Genomic DNA, 17946 nt, shown 5'->3' on the forward strand with positions numbered 1-17946 from the left:
TACATCAGATTGTCATTTGTCATATGGAAAACTGCTGAGTAATAAAACCAAATAGTGTATACTTGGGCCTCCTCCCTCTGAGAACCCTGTGTGTATATATGCTTTCATGAAAACCTCCCATAAGGTAATTTATAACTTCACCATGTGAACATTTCAAATAAGGCAAATATATACAGAGCAGGGAATTCAGAGACCCTACTAGCCATTAAATTGGTCTTAGGTGCTATATAAGTCAAGTTTAAGTTCAAGTCTATTTCTATAGCTCCTTTCACAATGGACATTGTTTCAAAGAAGCTTTATAGAATGTAAGAATTACAGAAGAAAGCAATTAATATAAGTTAATTATGTGTGTTTATCTCTAATGAGCAGCCTGGGGTAAGTTAGGGAAGGAAAAACTCCCTTAGATGGTATGAGGAAGAAACCTTGAACTAGACTCAAAAGGGAAACCCTTTTGAGTCTTTTTAAATCCTCCAATTTTATCCTCATCCAAATGGCGCTGGTACATCTCTAGATTTGTTCAGGATGTTTACAGGGTCGGCATCTACTCCTTGAAGGTCCATAATCTTCATGAGGTAGGACACAACTGGAACTGGCACAACCTCAGGATGCCTCAGGATGGGTAAAGGAATTAAATTATATTTGTTTTTCATCTATCTAACATGGGACTGTTAGACAGGATTTTAAGTGTGTTTATCTTGCATTCATTGGAATGTCTTTTCTTTAGAAGGCTGAATACCAACCATAAGGAGAAAATCATGTAAAGTGTGTTTATTTAAAAAAATCATATTTTTTGTCAGGGTCAAGATTAATATAATGGCTGCCTCATTACAGTCATAAGTTGTCACATATACTGTACAATCAAATACACTTTAGGACAATACACTGTCATTATTACTTTACATTCAGTGGATCAAATAATGCCACCTGAGTTTTGTACATGAATTCAATGCGTTCACATTTCCACTGTCCTCCTACTAGCTAAATCAGTCATATATGTCATTTACGAGAAGAGCATTACTGATCTTACTGATTTTATCAATCTTACAGTACTACCGTATGTGGGGCCGAACATAAATAACATTTTGTGTAACAGTGTATTTTATGAGAACTCTAACTTAGCTATAAAATCCCAAAAGCACTACAATAAACAAAAAAGCATACTTCAGCATGCTCTTTTAAATTTTAGTTGAAAAAAAATTTTTTTTTTCAGAGATTTATCAGACACAAAGCACAAATAAATGGTTGGCTGAGTTTCAGGCTTGAGGCATTTTTTTGTTTGCCATTTTACAGATATTTAACAAAAATGAAAGAAGGCATGCCTCTCATGAGGAGTGAGGAGTGACTGATTTTCACAGTGCGCATACTATGTACACATTTAATTCCTTGAAGATGAACAGAAAACAATTTGTCTCATTATTATTTAGTCTAAACATATTTTATTGAGTGAAACAGGAAACAGAGAAACAGCTTATATTAAGCACTGAGCATGCACATACTGCACATTACCCAAACTAGGAGGTACTGTATTTACTGTTCCATGTATAAAGAAGAATAAAATAAATTAAATCCTATCTTATCTAATCTATTCCATCCAATTAAGTCTAACTTATAAGTGTGTGGTCAGGTCCACAGCCTTTTTGTTCTTTTTTTATTTTTATCTATGGGCTTTGGAGAATTATAAGCCTCATAGATTAGAAGTAATAATATACCCTGATCCATCTTATAGACAATAGATATCATAATCTAATGCAGAGTGAAAGGTTTGAACTTTCAGCTTTCAACATCTTGTCTTGTACTGTACATTTCTAATGGAACATTAGCTGTTAGGGTAATGCTAAAAGACCAGCAGTGTTTTCATGCAATCAGAATATAAGCACTGTTAGGGTAGTTTGTTTCAAAATTGTTTACAAACTTATCTTGATTATCACAAGGTACAGTGATTCTCTTTCTTGTCCGTCATCCTGTTGCATAAGCAGAGGAAATTTAGCCCTCAGAGGAACACAGATGTACTCAAATGACATCCAGATTTGCAAATGTATTAAGAAGGTTGTGCACAGGAACTGTTCCAGTAAGAGAATGAGGATTGGTTTTATTCTATTTTTTTTATTTGGTTTTATTTTTAAACATCAGCAATGAGATGTGTCCTTATTCAAACTTTTGAACAGACCAGTTTTAAGAGTACAGTATAGTATAAAGAGGTTATAATTCCATTGAAGTGCTCTAATAAAATGGTGTGTTCTGTGTACAATATATAGTTTCAGTGGGTGTATATATATATATATATATATATATATATATATATATATATATATATATATATATATATATATATATATATATATATATATGGAGAATAATGCAGCATGCATTTCTGTTCTCATATTTATGAAAAAGATAAATAAATGAGGCAAAACTCAAACCTTTAAAGTAACACACAACGTCCTTTCTTTACTCAGATTTATTTTTTAAATCACTAGAAAAATAATCACTATACATTTGTTTTACTAATGTGCCAAGTCTCGAATCAAGCACCACAATCTGCCAAGTTGCACACATCTGGCAATTAAAACCGTCCGTGTGGAAACAAAGCAAAAAGTCTGCTGGCTGTCCTGATGATTTATGTAATTTTAAACACCATAATTAATTTAAAACATTTACAAGAATATTTTGTATTCATGCTCTATGTTGAGTTTGGTTTCACATATATTTGTTTTATATATATATATATATATATATATATATATATATATATATATATATATATATATATATATATATATATATATATATATATATACAGTGAGGAAAATAAGTATTTGAACACCCTGCTATTTTGCAAGTTCTCCCACTTAGAAATCATGGAGGGGTCTGAAATTGTCATCGTAGGTGCATGTCCACTGTGAGAGACATAATCTAAAAAAAAAAATCCAGAAATCACAATGTATGATTTTTTAACTATTTATTTGTATGATACAGCTGCAAATAAGTATTTGAACACCTGAGAAAGTCAATGTTAATATTTGGTACAGTAGCCTTTGTTTGCAATTACAGAGGTCAAATGTTTCCTGTAGTTTTTCACCAGGATTGCACACACTGCAGGAGGGATTTTGGCCCACTCCTCCACACAGATCTTCTCTAGATCAGTCAGGTTTCTGGCCTGTCACTGAGAAACACGGTGTTTGAGCTCCCTCCTAAGATTCTCTATTGGGTTTAGGTCTGGAGACTGGCTAGGCCACGCCAGAAACTTGATATGCTTCTTACAGAGCCACTCCTTGGTTATCCTGGCTGTGTGCTTCGGGTCATTGTCATGTTGGAAGACCCAGCCTTGACCCATCTTCAATGCTCTAACTGAGGAAAGGAGGTTGTTCCCCAAAATCTCGCAATACATGGCCCCGGTCATCCTCTCCTTGATACAGTGCAGTCGCCCTGTCCCATGTGCAGAAAAACACCCCCAAAGCATGATGCTACCACCCCCATGCTTCACAGTAGAGATGGTGTTCTTGGGATGGTACTCATCATTCTTCTTCCTCCAAACACGTTTAGTGGAATTATGACCCAAAAGTTCTATTTTGGTCTTATCTGACCACATGGCTTTCTACCATGACTCCTCTGGATCATCCAAATGGTCATTGGCAAACTTAAGACGTGCCTGGACATGTGCTGGTTTAAGCAGGGAAACCTTCCGTGCCATGCATGATTTTAAACCATGACGTCTTAGTGTATTACCAACAGTAACCTTGGAAACGGTGGTCCCAGCTCTTTTCAGGTCATTGACCAGCTCCTCCCGTGTAGTTCTGGGCTGATTTCTCACCTTCCTTAGGATCATTGAGACCACACGAGGTGATATCTTGCATGGAGCCCCAGTCCGAGGGAGATTGACAGTCATGTTTAGCTTCTTCCATTTTCTAATGATTGCTCTAACAGTGGACCTTTTTTCACCAAGCTGCTTGGCAATTTCCCCGTAGCCCTTTCCAGCTTTGTGGAGGTGTACAATTTTGTCTCTAGTGTCTTTGGACAGCTCTTTGGTCTTGGCCATGTTAGTAGTTGGATTCTTACTGATTGTATGGGGTGGACAGGTGTCTTTATGCAGCTAACAACCTCAAACAGGTGCATCTAATTTAGGATAATAAATGTAGTGGAGGTGGACATTTTAAAGGCAGACTAACAGGTCTTTGAGGGTCAGAATTCTAGCTGATAGACAGGTGTTCAAATACTTATTTGCAGCTGTATCATACAAATAAATAGTTTAAAAATCATATATTGTGATTTTTGGTTTTCTTTTTTAGATTGTGTCTCTCACAGTGGACATGCACCTACGATGACAATTTCAGACTCCTCCATGATTTCTAAGTGGGAGAACTTGCAAAATAGCAGGGTGTTCAAATACTTATTTTCCTCACTGTATATATGTGTGTGGTATATTTGCATATTTACCTGGTAAATCACTAAGATCATTACTCTAGTCAGTGTATTGCTTTAATATCCTTGTGCCAAGCCACAGGAGTGTATTTCAAGTGCCTGTAATGAGGCTCCTTATCAGTACATTAGTATAGTGATTATTACAATAGCACTTTGGTAAGGACCCAAATACATTCTGTTCTACATTAAATTAGGATGGGTGTGGAAAAAACAAAGTTTGTGTGCACTAAGGCTCTATAACTCTATGATTTAATAAAGACAGCATTGAACTTCAGGGTTAATGTTTCAGTCAGAACCTGTTTTGCATTTTATCCTGCATGCCTACCAAAAAATGCAACGTGAGTTCCATGCCTTTCACCCTGTGTTTGAACTTTGCCTTGCAGCTTTTACATTTTGCAGAGCTCTAAGGTATTTCTAAACTGCCAACAATGTGTCTTTGATGAGAGAACTTAAAATTACGCAACAAACAGAATGCGAAAGATAAGGACAGTTGCCCTCGTGGTCACATGTGTCAGGGGTGAATGGCAGCAGGAATAGCTGCAGGAGTGGACTGATCATCAGCGGATCAGAAGAATGTTGTTCATAAAGCAGCCTAGCAGCCGGACTGGAAGCAGCAGGGATAATACACCAAGCTGCCCAGACAAATGCTTCGTATTTCTTCCTAAACACAAGGTAACTGTTGTCAAATAGCTCTTAAGCACACTGCTTAATGACTCAGAGATGTCTTCCAGATCAAGTTCGACCACTAGCTACAGGGAATAAAAAAAATGTTTTGTCATGCACAATTGCCGCTCTCGAAATATCCGTGACGATCGATCTGATCTAAGCAAAGAGCACTTACTAAGGTTAACTTATATAACTTGAACCTTGTGATATTTTTTAAATGTGTGTTGCCTTTTTTTATTTATTAGGTACATACCAAAGCTTGAATATTACATACATATTATATAATTTTTACATAATTTATTACCTACTACTGCTTGCACATGTCAAATAAACATTATTGTATTGAAATCTTCATTTACACCGTCATATTCTTAGCCATTCCGTAATAGCTTAACCTGTTTCAATAACTTAATCATGATTTTCTTTATTACACAAGCATGCTAAATTCACCACCTGGTAAAACCCATATGCTCTGTAGATTAAATCTGTGTAGAGTGTGTAGATAAACACTCAAAACCAGTTTGGTTTTATTTTACAGAAGTTTTTTCATTACCATGCAGATATATGTACTGCTTAAATGTGTCCTTTACCAGACTTAAGCAAACTCAACTTGCATTCAGAAATGAAAAACAAAGTGTAAATACAATTTGTGACTATGCAATTTTTCTTTTGAAACTAGTTACATTAAACTACTTTACTACACTAAGTTGCATAAAGTTCGGTGCAGGGACCTTCCTTCAAGCATTTAAAATACAGCAAAAAAGGATTTTGTGTATTTATGTGTGACGATTGCATTGGGTTGTGCTAGGCTGTTGTGGGTTGCAATGGCAGCTTTTCTGTCCTGGCAGTGGCCTCAAGCCTGCAAAATCCCTTGTGTCGAATTGAAGCCCAGTGTTCTTACTGTACTCACAAGTCCAGTTGGATATAAATGACCACAGTAAGGGTTAATTCAGGGCTGGGATTTTGCTGTGTGTGGGTTCTTCACTGCCTACGCACATCCCCTAAAACCAGCCAAGGAGGCTTACCACTGTGTGAGCTTTAAACTCCCAGCGGATTGCTTTGGGATTAGCCATGGCCTCTTAAACCACACAGTATTATCTGAACTCTTCATCTTAGCACATGCTGTTACTGCACAGTTTATTACTCTGCGGGTGTAGAACAGTTTACAGTAGATTCACATGGGATTAAAACAGCATATTTGAGTGCAAACCACAACACTTTTCAGATCCTATGAATTCTCTCACTCCATCTTCTGAATATATGATCCATAATGTAATACTACTATTAAATACAGACATATATATATACTACCATGTATATATTTAAAATCTTTTTGACAGCGCATTCTTTTCCTGTGCAAGACCCAATAAGCTTCAACAGTCCTTGAGACTATAATCCCGGTCTGAACATCCAAGTGACTAACTGAGACCAGGTGCTCCATTTTTCTCAATTGTGTGCACCCCAGAGGCACTTACTTTGCGTGTACAGATGGTTACTGCATATAAGGAATTATAACAGAAGGTAATTTGTTTCATTTAATATAATGAAAGTCTAGCAACGACATGTAAACTACAAGTGGCAGACTCTAGTCCTGTTTTTCACAGCATTAACCTCATTTATTACACCAGATACAACTGAGATCATCACTGAAGCCTTCATAGGCCTATGGTGTGTTAAAGATGAGCCCACTGGCAAACACATGAGGCAATCTTGTAAGGACAGCTTACTCCACACTAACTGTTGCAATGCTGTGAACTTTCTTTAAGTCGGGACCTTATAAACACTTTGGTTTACTCATCTTCTAAGGATTTTATTTGCTTAAATCCACTACATTCAGTTTAAAGAACACCATATCTGTGTCAGGGTGATGATGCAGACCCAGTCTGTCCTGAGTATTCTGGGTGAAGCAGAAATACACCCTTTTAAGTCCTTTATGAGACTTAAAATAAAAATAAGGTCTATAATTTCCACACCGTGACAACAGTGCATACTGATAAGAAACCAGCAGCACATTTGGTTTGTGACAGAATATACTGGACTGCATCAGACAAGAACATTCACCTCACATTTACATCTTTCATATCAAGCTTTCATAAAGAAGAAAAAGAGATTTTTCCACTGCACAGTACAAGAGCTTTTGGCTGCAGATAACATGTAGTGTGCCTTTTCTGTTTACCACCAAATCAGTACCAATAATTCCAGTTCAAAGGATCATGATACATACATGCACAAGATGGGCACCAACAAGACCTTATTGTTGCTGTTGCAAACCAGATATGTATACAAAGGCATGCTGTTTGTGTACACACTATACACAAACTGACAATTTTAGTTTTCTAACAGATAAATTCAAACATTAAGGTATTAAGACAGTCAATATGAATTTGCTGACTGTCAGATCAGACAAAATAATTTAATCTGTGCAGTGCTTTCATGTTGGAATTAACTATGGTGAAGGTACATAGCGACAATCAATGACATTATAGCCACAGCAGTGGGTGAAATCCGTGAGCAACAACTAGAATCCATTGAATGCAGTTGCCCAGTTCCTTTTGTGCAATGGAAAAACACCTTAACAGAAATCGATTTGATGTCTAACCACCCAGGATTTACAAACATCTAAGACCTAATGCTTTCCAAATATCCAGATGTTCCCGTAAAGCAGGAGTTTCTGGAACCCCCAAATCTGGATCTATGGTTAGCACCATATACCATCTGGAGGAAAGCAAAAGACAGGAAAGAATGCTTTGTGCACACTTCTTGGTTTACATTTAGAGACCTTGCGGAATGCTTTCAGCACACAGACTCGACCCCACAGTCTCTGAAATCACATCAAGTTCAAACAGACAAATATTTCTAGTCAGAGAAATCTATACATACACACTGTACATTGTGATGACTTTACATTTAGCTTTAATTATCTTTGGACGTCAGATATTTTTCTTGCATTAAATGGCTTTATGATGTTCTGGCACTATAGGTGTTTAGCACATACTGTACAAATTAAACAGATAAGAGCTAAACTGTTCCTTAGGGGTTTTTTTTGTTACAAAACAGACTTTGTATAAGAAAACTTTCGAAAGGCACATTGTCTGCAGGTAAACACTGCTTAATATCAGACCTTTAGAGACTAACATAAGGTCAACATAGAAATGGACGTTTGGTAGTACATTCTGACACATCCAGTCACAATGACCAAACAATGAATAAATTCCATGCATGTCTCCTAAGAGTGTGTAACAAACACTTTGTGATATGCACATGAGGAACTGCACGTCTGTTCCTGAGGATTAGGGATGAAAGGCAGAGGAAAGACTTTGTCACTGCTGCCTTGTAGCTATGCAACCATGTGTTTGGAGCACAGGTTGAATGTCTGGCTTTGCCAGCAGCGCTCAACACCTCCTATTAACACAAAGTGCGCTGCATGTGTGATCTCTCACACACTCTCTGCCAATACTTGAAATTGTAGGTTCTCTAATGATTTTAAAGTGCTGAGCCTGCAGTCAGTTGTCATTTTAAGACAAAATATTTCTGCAATTTATTGTAAGCTCAGTTTGAAAGGATACTTTAACGTGGGGCTTTAAAATAGTACATGTTTACATATAGAAAAATCTCGACTAGTTACATAAAAGTCAGTATCTTTCCTATGTAATATTTTCTGATTATTTTTTAGAAATAAGATATAAATTTTACACTTGTGTTTTTGAAGCATATATATTCAGTGACAGAGGAAACATTTGTTTCATAAAGTGGTGGGTTATTTTTTTCATTAAAAACACATTCCATCTTGGTGCCAAAGAGCAGAGCATAGACGGGGAATGCTCGTTCTGAAAGAGAGATTAGTGTTCATATTCGCCCATGATACCTTTTAAAGGCAAATAAAGGCTGGGTGTAAGTTCTGAGCACCCGCCATTCTACACCACTGCCAAACAAAATAAAATAACGAATATGTTGAAAGCAGAAGAAGACAGTGCGGTGTATGAAAATGGTAGCCTTGTTTTGAAAAATCAGTAAAACAGTTGACAGTAAAAGGCACAGACTTTTAAAAAATCTGACAGTAAAGGATATACCCTGTTAGTGATAATATCCTGAGACTAATCTTTATCAAACTACTTTGATAAATCTTTTGTATTGCAAAATCAAAATGATCTAAAGCAAGGTCTTCTTGGGAATCTGTAATAGATGATTTAAATTGGTTGAAGGCGACACAAACACTGTTGAATGTGTCTGACACTATGATTATGTCTGAAATATTTACACTTCTGTTTTTATCATTTGCGATTAGATAATATTTGTCCAGCAGCCACAGCAGGGTAAATATTTACACACTACTGACAGCATTTCAGAATTTCTCCCTTGATGAATTTGAGTTAGTTTTAGTGTTTTGATTGACTCAGATCCAGCAATGTTGAGGTCACCAAAAAGTATTCTGAACAATTTATGAATTGTGAAAAAACTATTTGTGAAAATGATTGCAGTATTTTGGTTTTCAGAACAAAAACAAATCCTTCAGTGACAACAGTCTGTGATAAAACACTGTTTTTGTGTGGAAATGTATTTATATCTCAAGCCTGCTGCCTTTTTATAACACCAGGTGCTGATGATTACAGTTCAGCTATGTAACAGGCTAGACATTTTCTTAACAATCGAATCAATTATCAGTCAGACATTTCTCCTGTGAACTATCTTAAGTCCTTTCTTTAAAATATTAATCTGACCAAAACTCTACTCACAAAGTTATATTTTTATTCAATTATTTTTCAAATTCTTTGCTCTATAGCAATTTATATTTGAAAGTAACTACGGAACCAAATTTTAAAATAATTTACCTTTGAAAAAAAATGTCTCTTGGCCCTAAAATCTTTCATATAAAAATTAGCTTGTGTCAGCTTGTGTCAGTAATATTTATGGATGAAACTCAGTGCTCAGTGTTTTCACTGGATAATTGATAGGTTGGTGTGGGAGGGGAAACCTGACACTTTATTCACTTTAGGGTATGAAAGAATAGTTCACATATTGCATGTTAAAATAGACCAAACTAACAAAAATCCTCATCAGGTCTGCACAATACAAGGTAAGTGTGATAAGGGCACAAAAGAGTAATTGCAATTACATGCAAGATGACCACAAAATAAGAATCGTATGCTTTAATTAAATGATCCAATGACTGCTTACTATTTATATAATATGGACTGTTCCCAATCATCAGACAAAGCAATCTAATTTTGCTCATGTATTATAAATAGCTCTAGGCACTATTAACACAAATGCACAAATTAACACATAACCCCAAGGACTGAGCACACATTTTGTTTTGCAAGGAAAAAAAAAAAGACACACGTCCCAGACACACTAAGGCACACACAATAGAAAAGCCAGTTTACCCTGAAGCTATCCAAGGGTAAGTTTCTTTTTTGTTGTACTGTTTGTTATATGTATGATACGCAGTACACTTCAGTGATATACAGAGGAAAAAACATTTTCCTTATATCTCTTAGTTGATCTTAAATACTTAGGAAATTAGACTCAGATGCCATAGTTGATTACAATCACGTATGTCTGCATGCCTGCTCATGTAGTACCTGGTTTTCTTCAGGCTGTCAACGCAACATTAAATTGAAAAAGAATTTTTATGAAGAAAACGAGTAACGTAACTCATTCTTGAGATGTCATCATGTACTAAAGTCCAAAATTCCCAAATGCACATTAAATAAAGACTCGGTGTCAATAAATATTCAGTGGTCAAACTGTTCCATTTATGGTCAAAACTGTGTATTTCCCACAGTATGAATATGGAGACCAAAAAAGCATGGGGTCAATGCTGGGTATGGGTATTTGGGTATGGCCATGTTTGAGTATGATTTGACCTTTGATGCTCTACATGCAAGTACTCAAAGTTTCCGGCCAGATCTTCAGTTCAGATTCTATAGTGACAAGCCAGCTGTGGGGGAGCTCTGTCAATCTGTTCTAAAAAATTGTGTCACATCAAGCCTGGGAATGTACAGAATATATAGGCATAATGTATCATAAATCCAGAAAGTGATGGTGAAAAGAATGCAGAAAAATCCCTCACTTATGGACTGTTTCTTCTGTGAGATTCTGATTCTGTGTAACATATATCTACAGGATTAATAATCTTATTTAAAAATTCAAACCAGGCATAGAAGTACTGTTTTGGTACTTTAAAGGTAAAGGTCAGAATTCCAAAACATTCTGTGCTTCTGAAAAAAATCTGAGCTAGACCTCATTGGGGTTTATATTCAGATTTCAATACTACTTAAGTCAATGTTCTGGGAAATGTGCCAGACTGATTTTTTTCAAGTGTTTATACCTTTTATCTACACACATATGCAGACTGAAAAGAAAATATTATTTATCAAATGTCAAATATAATACAAAGTCACATAAAATCAACAATTTAAGACTATATAGAAATTGGTTATATAGAATTAGAGGATGCAGGCATTAAAATAAACTTCAAATAGGGGTCATGATAAGTCCTAGTCCTAAATTTTATTTTATTATATGGTTTTCCACTATCGTTATTTGGCAGTTACTAAAATAGCACTTTATTTTTTTTAATATTATGAAGTGACAGTTTATTGTGAACACAAGTAAGCAATAAGATACAAAATACAGCTCATGAAATCTGCCATTGGTTTAAAAATTGGCATTAATTCAAGGTCAGAATCACAGTGAATCAGTAAATTCTTCATGCAATTATCACACTATTTATGAATAGTGCTTTAATTTGTACTTGTTTTTGCTTATTTCACCTCGAAATATTGATGTATTATATATATATATATATATATATATATATATATATATATATATATATATATAAAATATACATCATATATAATCTAATATACCATTAAAGTGCAGTTATAATTCATGTATGTGCCATAACTGAGCCACTATACTGAATAGAATAATATTAAATGACTGCCTCTTGCTTTCCATTCGGTTCAGCTTTGAATTCATGGCCATTGTTTCATGTGTAAGCAAAAAAGTACGAATGTCCCTTTTTGCTTTTGGCTGAATACCTTTTATGTGCATTTGTCACACCTGACATGACTACTACAATAGTCTTTAGCCTCTTTGCTTGGAGCTAGAACAAGCTATAATATGTGCATAATTTAGCTGTTGTCTCTTCCAGGTCTGGAACATGGGCCCTACAGCTCTGACCACAACCAAAACACAACTTAAACCTATACTTCCTTGTTAAATACATACCACTCTTACTGTGCTTCACACATTTGTATTATTGTTGTTGTTTTTGTTGTTATTCATTTCCACCAAATTATTTGAGACAGACAAAAATTGGAGAAAATGCAAAAGTAATAAAACAAAGGTGTGCATGACCTTCATAAATCCCACAATGGCGTCAAAATATATTAATGTATGAAAATGCCAAAATCCTCTGTTAGAACAGCAATTACCAATAAGATATGCACACAAAACCCAAAAACTTTCATGGTAAGAAATATACAGTACCAGGTGCACAAATCTACAATGAGATGCTGCAAAAATACCAAAAAGTTGTTTGCAACATCCTTTCCTTTTACTGAACCACTTACATAAGCACCTGGAGTTTGCTAGATACTACTGGATCTTAACTGGAAACAGGTCTATGTTCTGATGAGACACAAATAGTAATTTGTGACATCCAACATGCAAGGTGGGTTTGGCATAAAAAATGGGTTTACAGAAAAAAATAAAACAAATCTTCACTGCTAAGTATGATGGAGAATCTGTAATGTTATGGGAGAGTTGAAATGAAATCTGGCTGCTTCTACGCAAAAGCTGCAGCTGGGCTGTTGCTGATTCTCCCAACAGGACTATTATTCAAAACACATGTTCAACTTTACAAAAAAATGGTTCAGCGACCACAGAATCAAACTAGTGACATGCAAACTGGCTATCCCAATTCCCTGACCTAAAGTCTGCTGAAAACCTGTGGCATGAGTAAAAGAGGAAAGTCAGCAAGAGAGGACCTAAAACCATCTGGAGACATTCTGTACTGAGGAGTGTCTTGCCTTGTGGAAGTAATTTTTTTGGTACTTATTTAGTATTTTTTGTAAAAAAAAAAAAAAAAAAAGAAAGAAATTCATAGCTGAACAATTGTGACAATCTATCTATCTATCTATCTATCTATCTATCTATCTATCTATCTATCTATCTATCTATCTATCTATCTATCTATCTATTGTACAATATATCTAAGCTTCAAATTTAACTAATTAACTACAAAGGCATTTCGTTAAGGTAATTCATCAGTCTCATTTCATAATATTTAAATAATTAATTACAAAGTTTCACCTATCCTTACCAAGAATTATATATATATATATATATATATATATATATATATATATATATATATATATATATATATATAAATAAGCTAATGTAGACTGGTGTACATTGGTTCCAGTAAAAGATTCTGAGTGACCTGCTATAGAGCTCTGACTTCAACCCTATTAAACACCTTAGGGATAAATTGGAATGGTGACTGTACCCCAGGCCTCCATACTCTACATCAGTACCTGACTATACTAACCTCCTTTATGCTGAATAAGCATAAATCTCCACAACCACATTCTAGTGAAACATCTTCCCAGAAACCTTACAACAGCAATGGGGACTAGTGTGGAATAAGTTGTCCAAACACCGCATATGAATCTTAGAGTCAGGTGTCCACAAACCTTTATCCATATAGTGTACTTTAGATTTCAGAGATGCAACATTTTCATGTACTTTATATCACCTACATTTTCTTGTTTTATAAAATGATTGTTCTGAATGATCTCAGACCAGGAAAAATAACACCAATCAAATAATCAAAATTAAGTATTTATTAATTATATACACATTTATTTTTATACACTTTGGTTATACAGAACTATTTTGAATAAAATATTCAGAAGAACTGCAGGAATTTCAACATCTCAGCTATGTACACGGCCATCTGAAAGTCTTTATGGCCCTGTTAAATTAATGGCATGTGGAAAAGCCCTGCTGGTGATGTTTCCTATTCCATTTCTGCTCAAAGCAGCACCTGCAAACCATCTTCAATTCACTAACGACCCTGGTGTACCTTCCTGGTGATAAACACAGACTTTTCTTGAAGTAATGCAAAAATAAAAGACATTCTTACAGTACTTTCTGGTCAATTTGGTAGTGTAAAAGTTGATAGTATGCAAAATGACCATAGTTTAAGTTATATGAACAATATGTAAGTATGCATTAGCTGGTCTCATTTACAGGGTCTCACCCTGTCCTCTGTCATGAAATTCTTTAGTTAATTCCAGAGCAGATGCTTTTTGTGTCAAGTCTATTAACGCTGTTTGACAGATTCCACATATGGCAAGCCTATACAAGACCGCATAGAGTGAAACCCATTGACTCGGTCTTTCAGTGTACAGTATGTATATGTGTGGGCATGTGTGTGTGTGTGTGTGTGTGTGTGTTATATAACTGCACGCAAACTGTACATGCAACAAAACATCAACAATATATTCTTGAATTTTGATTTTCCAGCCAACATTTGCATTACTTATTTAAGTATATTCTTTTTACGAATGGCCTGCTACTGTTTCTGAAAACAGGGAGTAAAGTCAGTTCTGCCCCTCAGGCACTGGCAGACAATTATCCAAGAAAACACACTGCAAATAATTGCAAGTGAGGAATTAACACTTACAGTGCTGAATTAACTCTTAATGTACTCCATCTGTACTGCATATGACTTTACATGACAATGTTTATTTATAATCATTTATTTATTGAAAAAATCATAGAATTTCACATAGTATTGGTGTGACTTCATGCTCCTTTAAATTCCGGGGGGGGGGAACCACATGCTTTGCATAAACATGCATGAAATGTATTGTCCATGCATGTCAAACCCACATTTTAAATAGTTTCTCTATCTGCTGCTTTTGCTCATGTGGATGTGCCATAAGTTTCTGGTGAAGGAAAAACTATTCAATAGAACATATATCAATAATCATGGCACATAATGTAATCACTAGTTTATTAATTGTGTCATGTTACACCTATACCTATAATCGCGTTCTGTTTTAGCACAATATTGACTACAAGAGGATGCGTTTTGGGTCGCAGCCACTTCACTTTCGCCCCCTGTAACTCTTACTGTTTTCCACTCAAAGCATTGCATATCAGGCAAAAAAAGCAATGAATTTGCCCGTACTGGTTTGAGTTGTATCTCAGGCTGTACATTGCATTTGTACAAATTTTTTTGTTTGTTTTTTTTCCAGCTGCAACATTTTGCAATGCTTTCGCTTCTAAACACGAGGCGCGACCGCGTTTTACGCACAAATCTAAAGAATAAATGTAAGGAAAAAAAATCATGTACACCCGAGAGGAAAAGTAGTAGTGCTCACTCCAGGCACATTCCTAGTAAAAGGTGTAAAAGTCAAAGTCGAGTGAAAGTCCAGTCCATGATCACCGAGTCAAACCCAACCTGTGTGACATTCGCTGGAAAAAATAAAAACTCAGATTGAACAGAAACAAAACAAAATCAGACATACCGTAATAAAGGTAACCATAGCATCGGTGGGGTAAAATTCAGCAGTCCCGACATGAAGGTGACGAGTTTATTAAGGATCCTTTTTGGAAACTTTCCAAATGGTTCAGAGCGCACTGTTTCCCTCTGCTCCAACAAACTCTTGCCAACGCGCAGAGAGCACAGGATACTCCTCTCTCACTCACTGACTCACTCTATCTCTTACTCACTCTCTCTGTCTGCCTCTATCTCTTACTTCACTCTCTCTCTTTCACACACACACACACACACACACACACTCAAAACTTTCTGAACACCTTGCATGAAAACTTTTGGTTCATCTTAAATCAGTTGAAATGGTCTAGAATTTACAAATATGACATGTCTGTCGTATTACTTGAAGCACAATTATATATAAATGTGCTTCAAGTAATGCGACAGACATGTCATATTTGTAAATTTTAGAGCATTTCAAAAACATTGCATATTTTACATATATTTTTTACCAACACTATTTAGTATCAACTCACTGTTCATCAGTCATTCATGCCGCGGCTGATCTGGAGACTATCCTGGGAACACTGGGTGTGATGTAGGATTACACCCTGCGTGGGAGGACAGTCAATCACCATGCACACACAGACACACACATTCATTCAGTCATTTACACATCCAGCATGTTAGAGCAGTCAATCCGAATATCTGTCTGTATTTCTCCCAGAGGAAACACACAGGGAGAACATCTGAAACTCCACACAGACAGTAACCGGAGCTAAGGATTGACCCTGGGATGATTAGAAGACACGGTAGCTACCAGGTTCATCAAACAAGTGCACTTGTCTTCTATATAGCATTCACAAGTGGTGGGTCTTTAAATACAAAGATTTAGGTATTTAATGACAATTTTGTTTTTCATATGCTTAAAAGCTTTTGTCAGGGAAGTGTACATGCTGCCAGGAAATGGGGACGCAATTGGTGCATTTAGTGCTAAAATTGTAATTACTGTTATCAGAATAACACAGAAATTAATAAAGTTGCAGAGTATACTGTACAGAGGGGACTAATATTGATTCCAGGGCCACTCCTTGAGAAACACAATGCTGTAGATTTGAAAGACCACAAGCATGTACAGAGATGGTATATAATATGTTCTATATTCTTAATATTTAAATTTTTGTTTTTTTGTTTTTTTTTATCTGCATCCTGTCCTTATTCTGTCCTTATTAAAGCCTATCATAAAAGTCCTGAAAAGGAATTTAATAGTCCTGGGTAATTTGAGTTGACATCTGCCATAAAAGACAACATCAAAACTAATGTGTTCAAGACAATCAGTATGACTCACCCCAGGCTCCCCTTACTTACTTATTATTTTGTATGTTGGTAAAAAATTGTGAAGTATTTACATATGTGGGAGGCATAAAATGCTTTGTCATTTAGGCTTTTATTTTGTGATGTTATGAATGTTAATTTAGCAGATATTTGTACAGGACATTGTTGCTTTCGTGTCTGTCTTTGAACAAAAGTATCCAAATATTAAATTAAACTTTCATTCTCTCATATAATACTTTCTGTATAACATTTTTTGCTGTTGCACTTATGGGATTCACTGCATTCACTTGGCAAATCCGCCAGAATTAGTACAGTCTGTATAAACAAGAGCGAATGATTAAAAATGAGCAATTTTAAACGTTTTTAAATGATTCTTGAATGTTCATTTCATTTGCTGCATATCTGGTGATGCTGTTTCTTCGCTTGCTTTTTTGTTTCTTTTTGATACAGTCAATAATTAACCATTTTGTATATATTTTTTTTATGATTTAAGTTAAGATAAAAAGTAGAATAAAAATCATCACATCTAAATGTAGTAAAGCTCTGAATACCTTTGTTAATTACAGACTGAAGTGATGAAATGTGAAGGTAGGTTGGTGTTTTTGTTAAACGCTTTGTTAAACTTCTAACCTTCAGTCAAATAAACTTACAGACGTGCTGAAAAGGATAAGATTGCTTTCCTAAGTCATAGATATTTCTGCTAAAAAAAAAAAAACATAATAACAGGTTTAGTCTCCCATCCAGTCCAGCAGAGCCAGACCTCACATGCAGGTCTTTTCTAAGAGTTCACTGAGCACATAATCTCTGCGGCTCCTCAGTAAATTGCTAAAGTGTAAACGTGATACTGTTTTTGAGTTTGTTCTTTCGTTTGTATATATAAGATTTTTCAGGTAAAGCATTTAAAAGTGAAAGTTTTAAGAATGAAAAGTAAAAAGCTGAAATGTAATATATTTCTTTGTTTCTAATGACTACATATTAATCGTTTGATTTTAAATCTTAAT

The 17946-nt window shown here is 35.4% G+C and overlaps 1 protein-coding gene across 1 annotated transcript in view; it reads right to left on the bottom strand.

Annotated features, from left to right (window-relative positions):
- Positions 1-15875, bottom strand: part of ntf3 (neurotrophin 3) — a 23818-nt gene extending 7943 nt beyond the window's left edge. Inside the window, exon 1 of the mRNA XM_083528646.1 lies at positions 15642-15875. Coding sequence (XP_083384772.1) covers positions 15642-15659 — 18 coding nt within the window. The 5' untranslated portion in view covers positions 15660-15875. The remainder of the gene's footprint in view (positions 1-15641) is intronic.
- Between the last annotated feature and the right edge of the window lie 2071 nt (positions 15876-17946).

This window comes from Silurus aristotelis, assembly GCF_946808225.1.
Source record: "Silurus aristotelis genome assembly, chromosome: 24".
NCBI classification, from domain to species: domain Eukaryota; kingdom Metazoa; phylum Chordata; class Actinopteri; order Siluriformes; family Siluridae; genus Silurus; species Silurus aristotelis.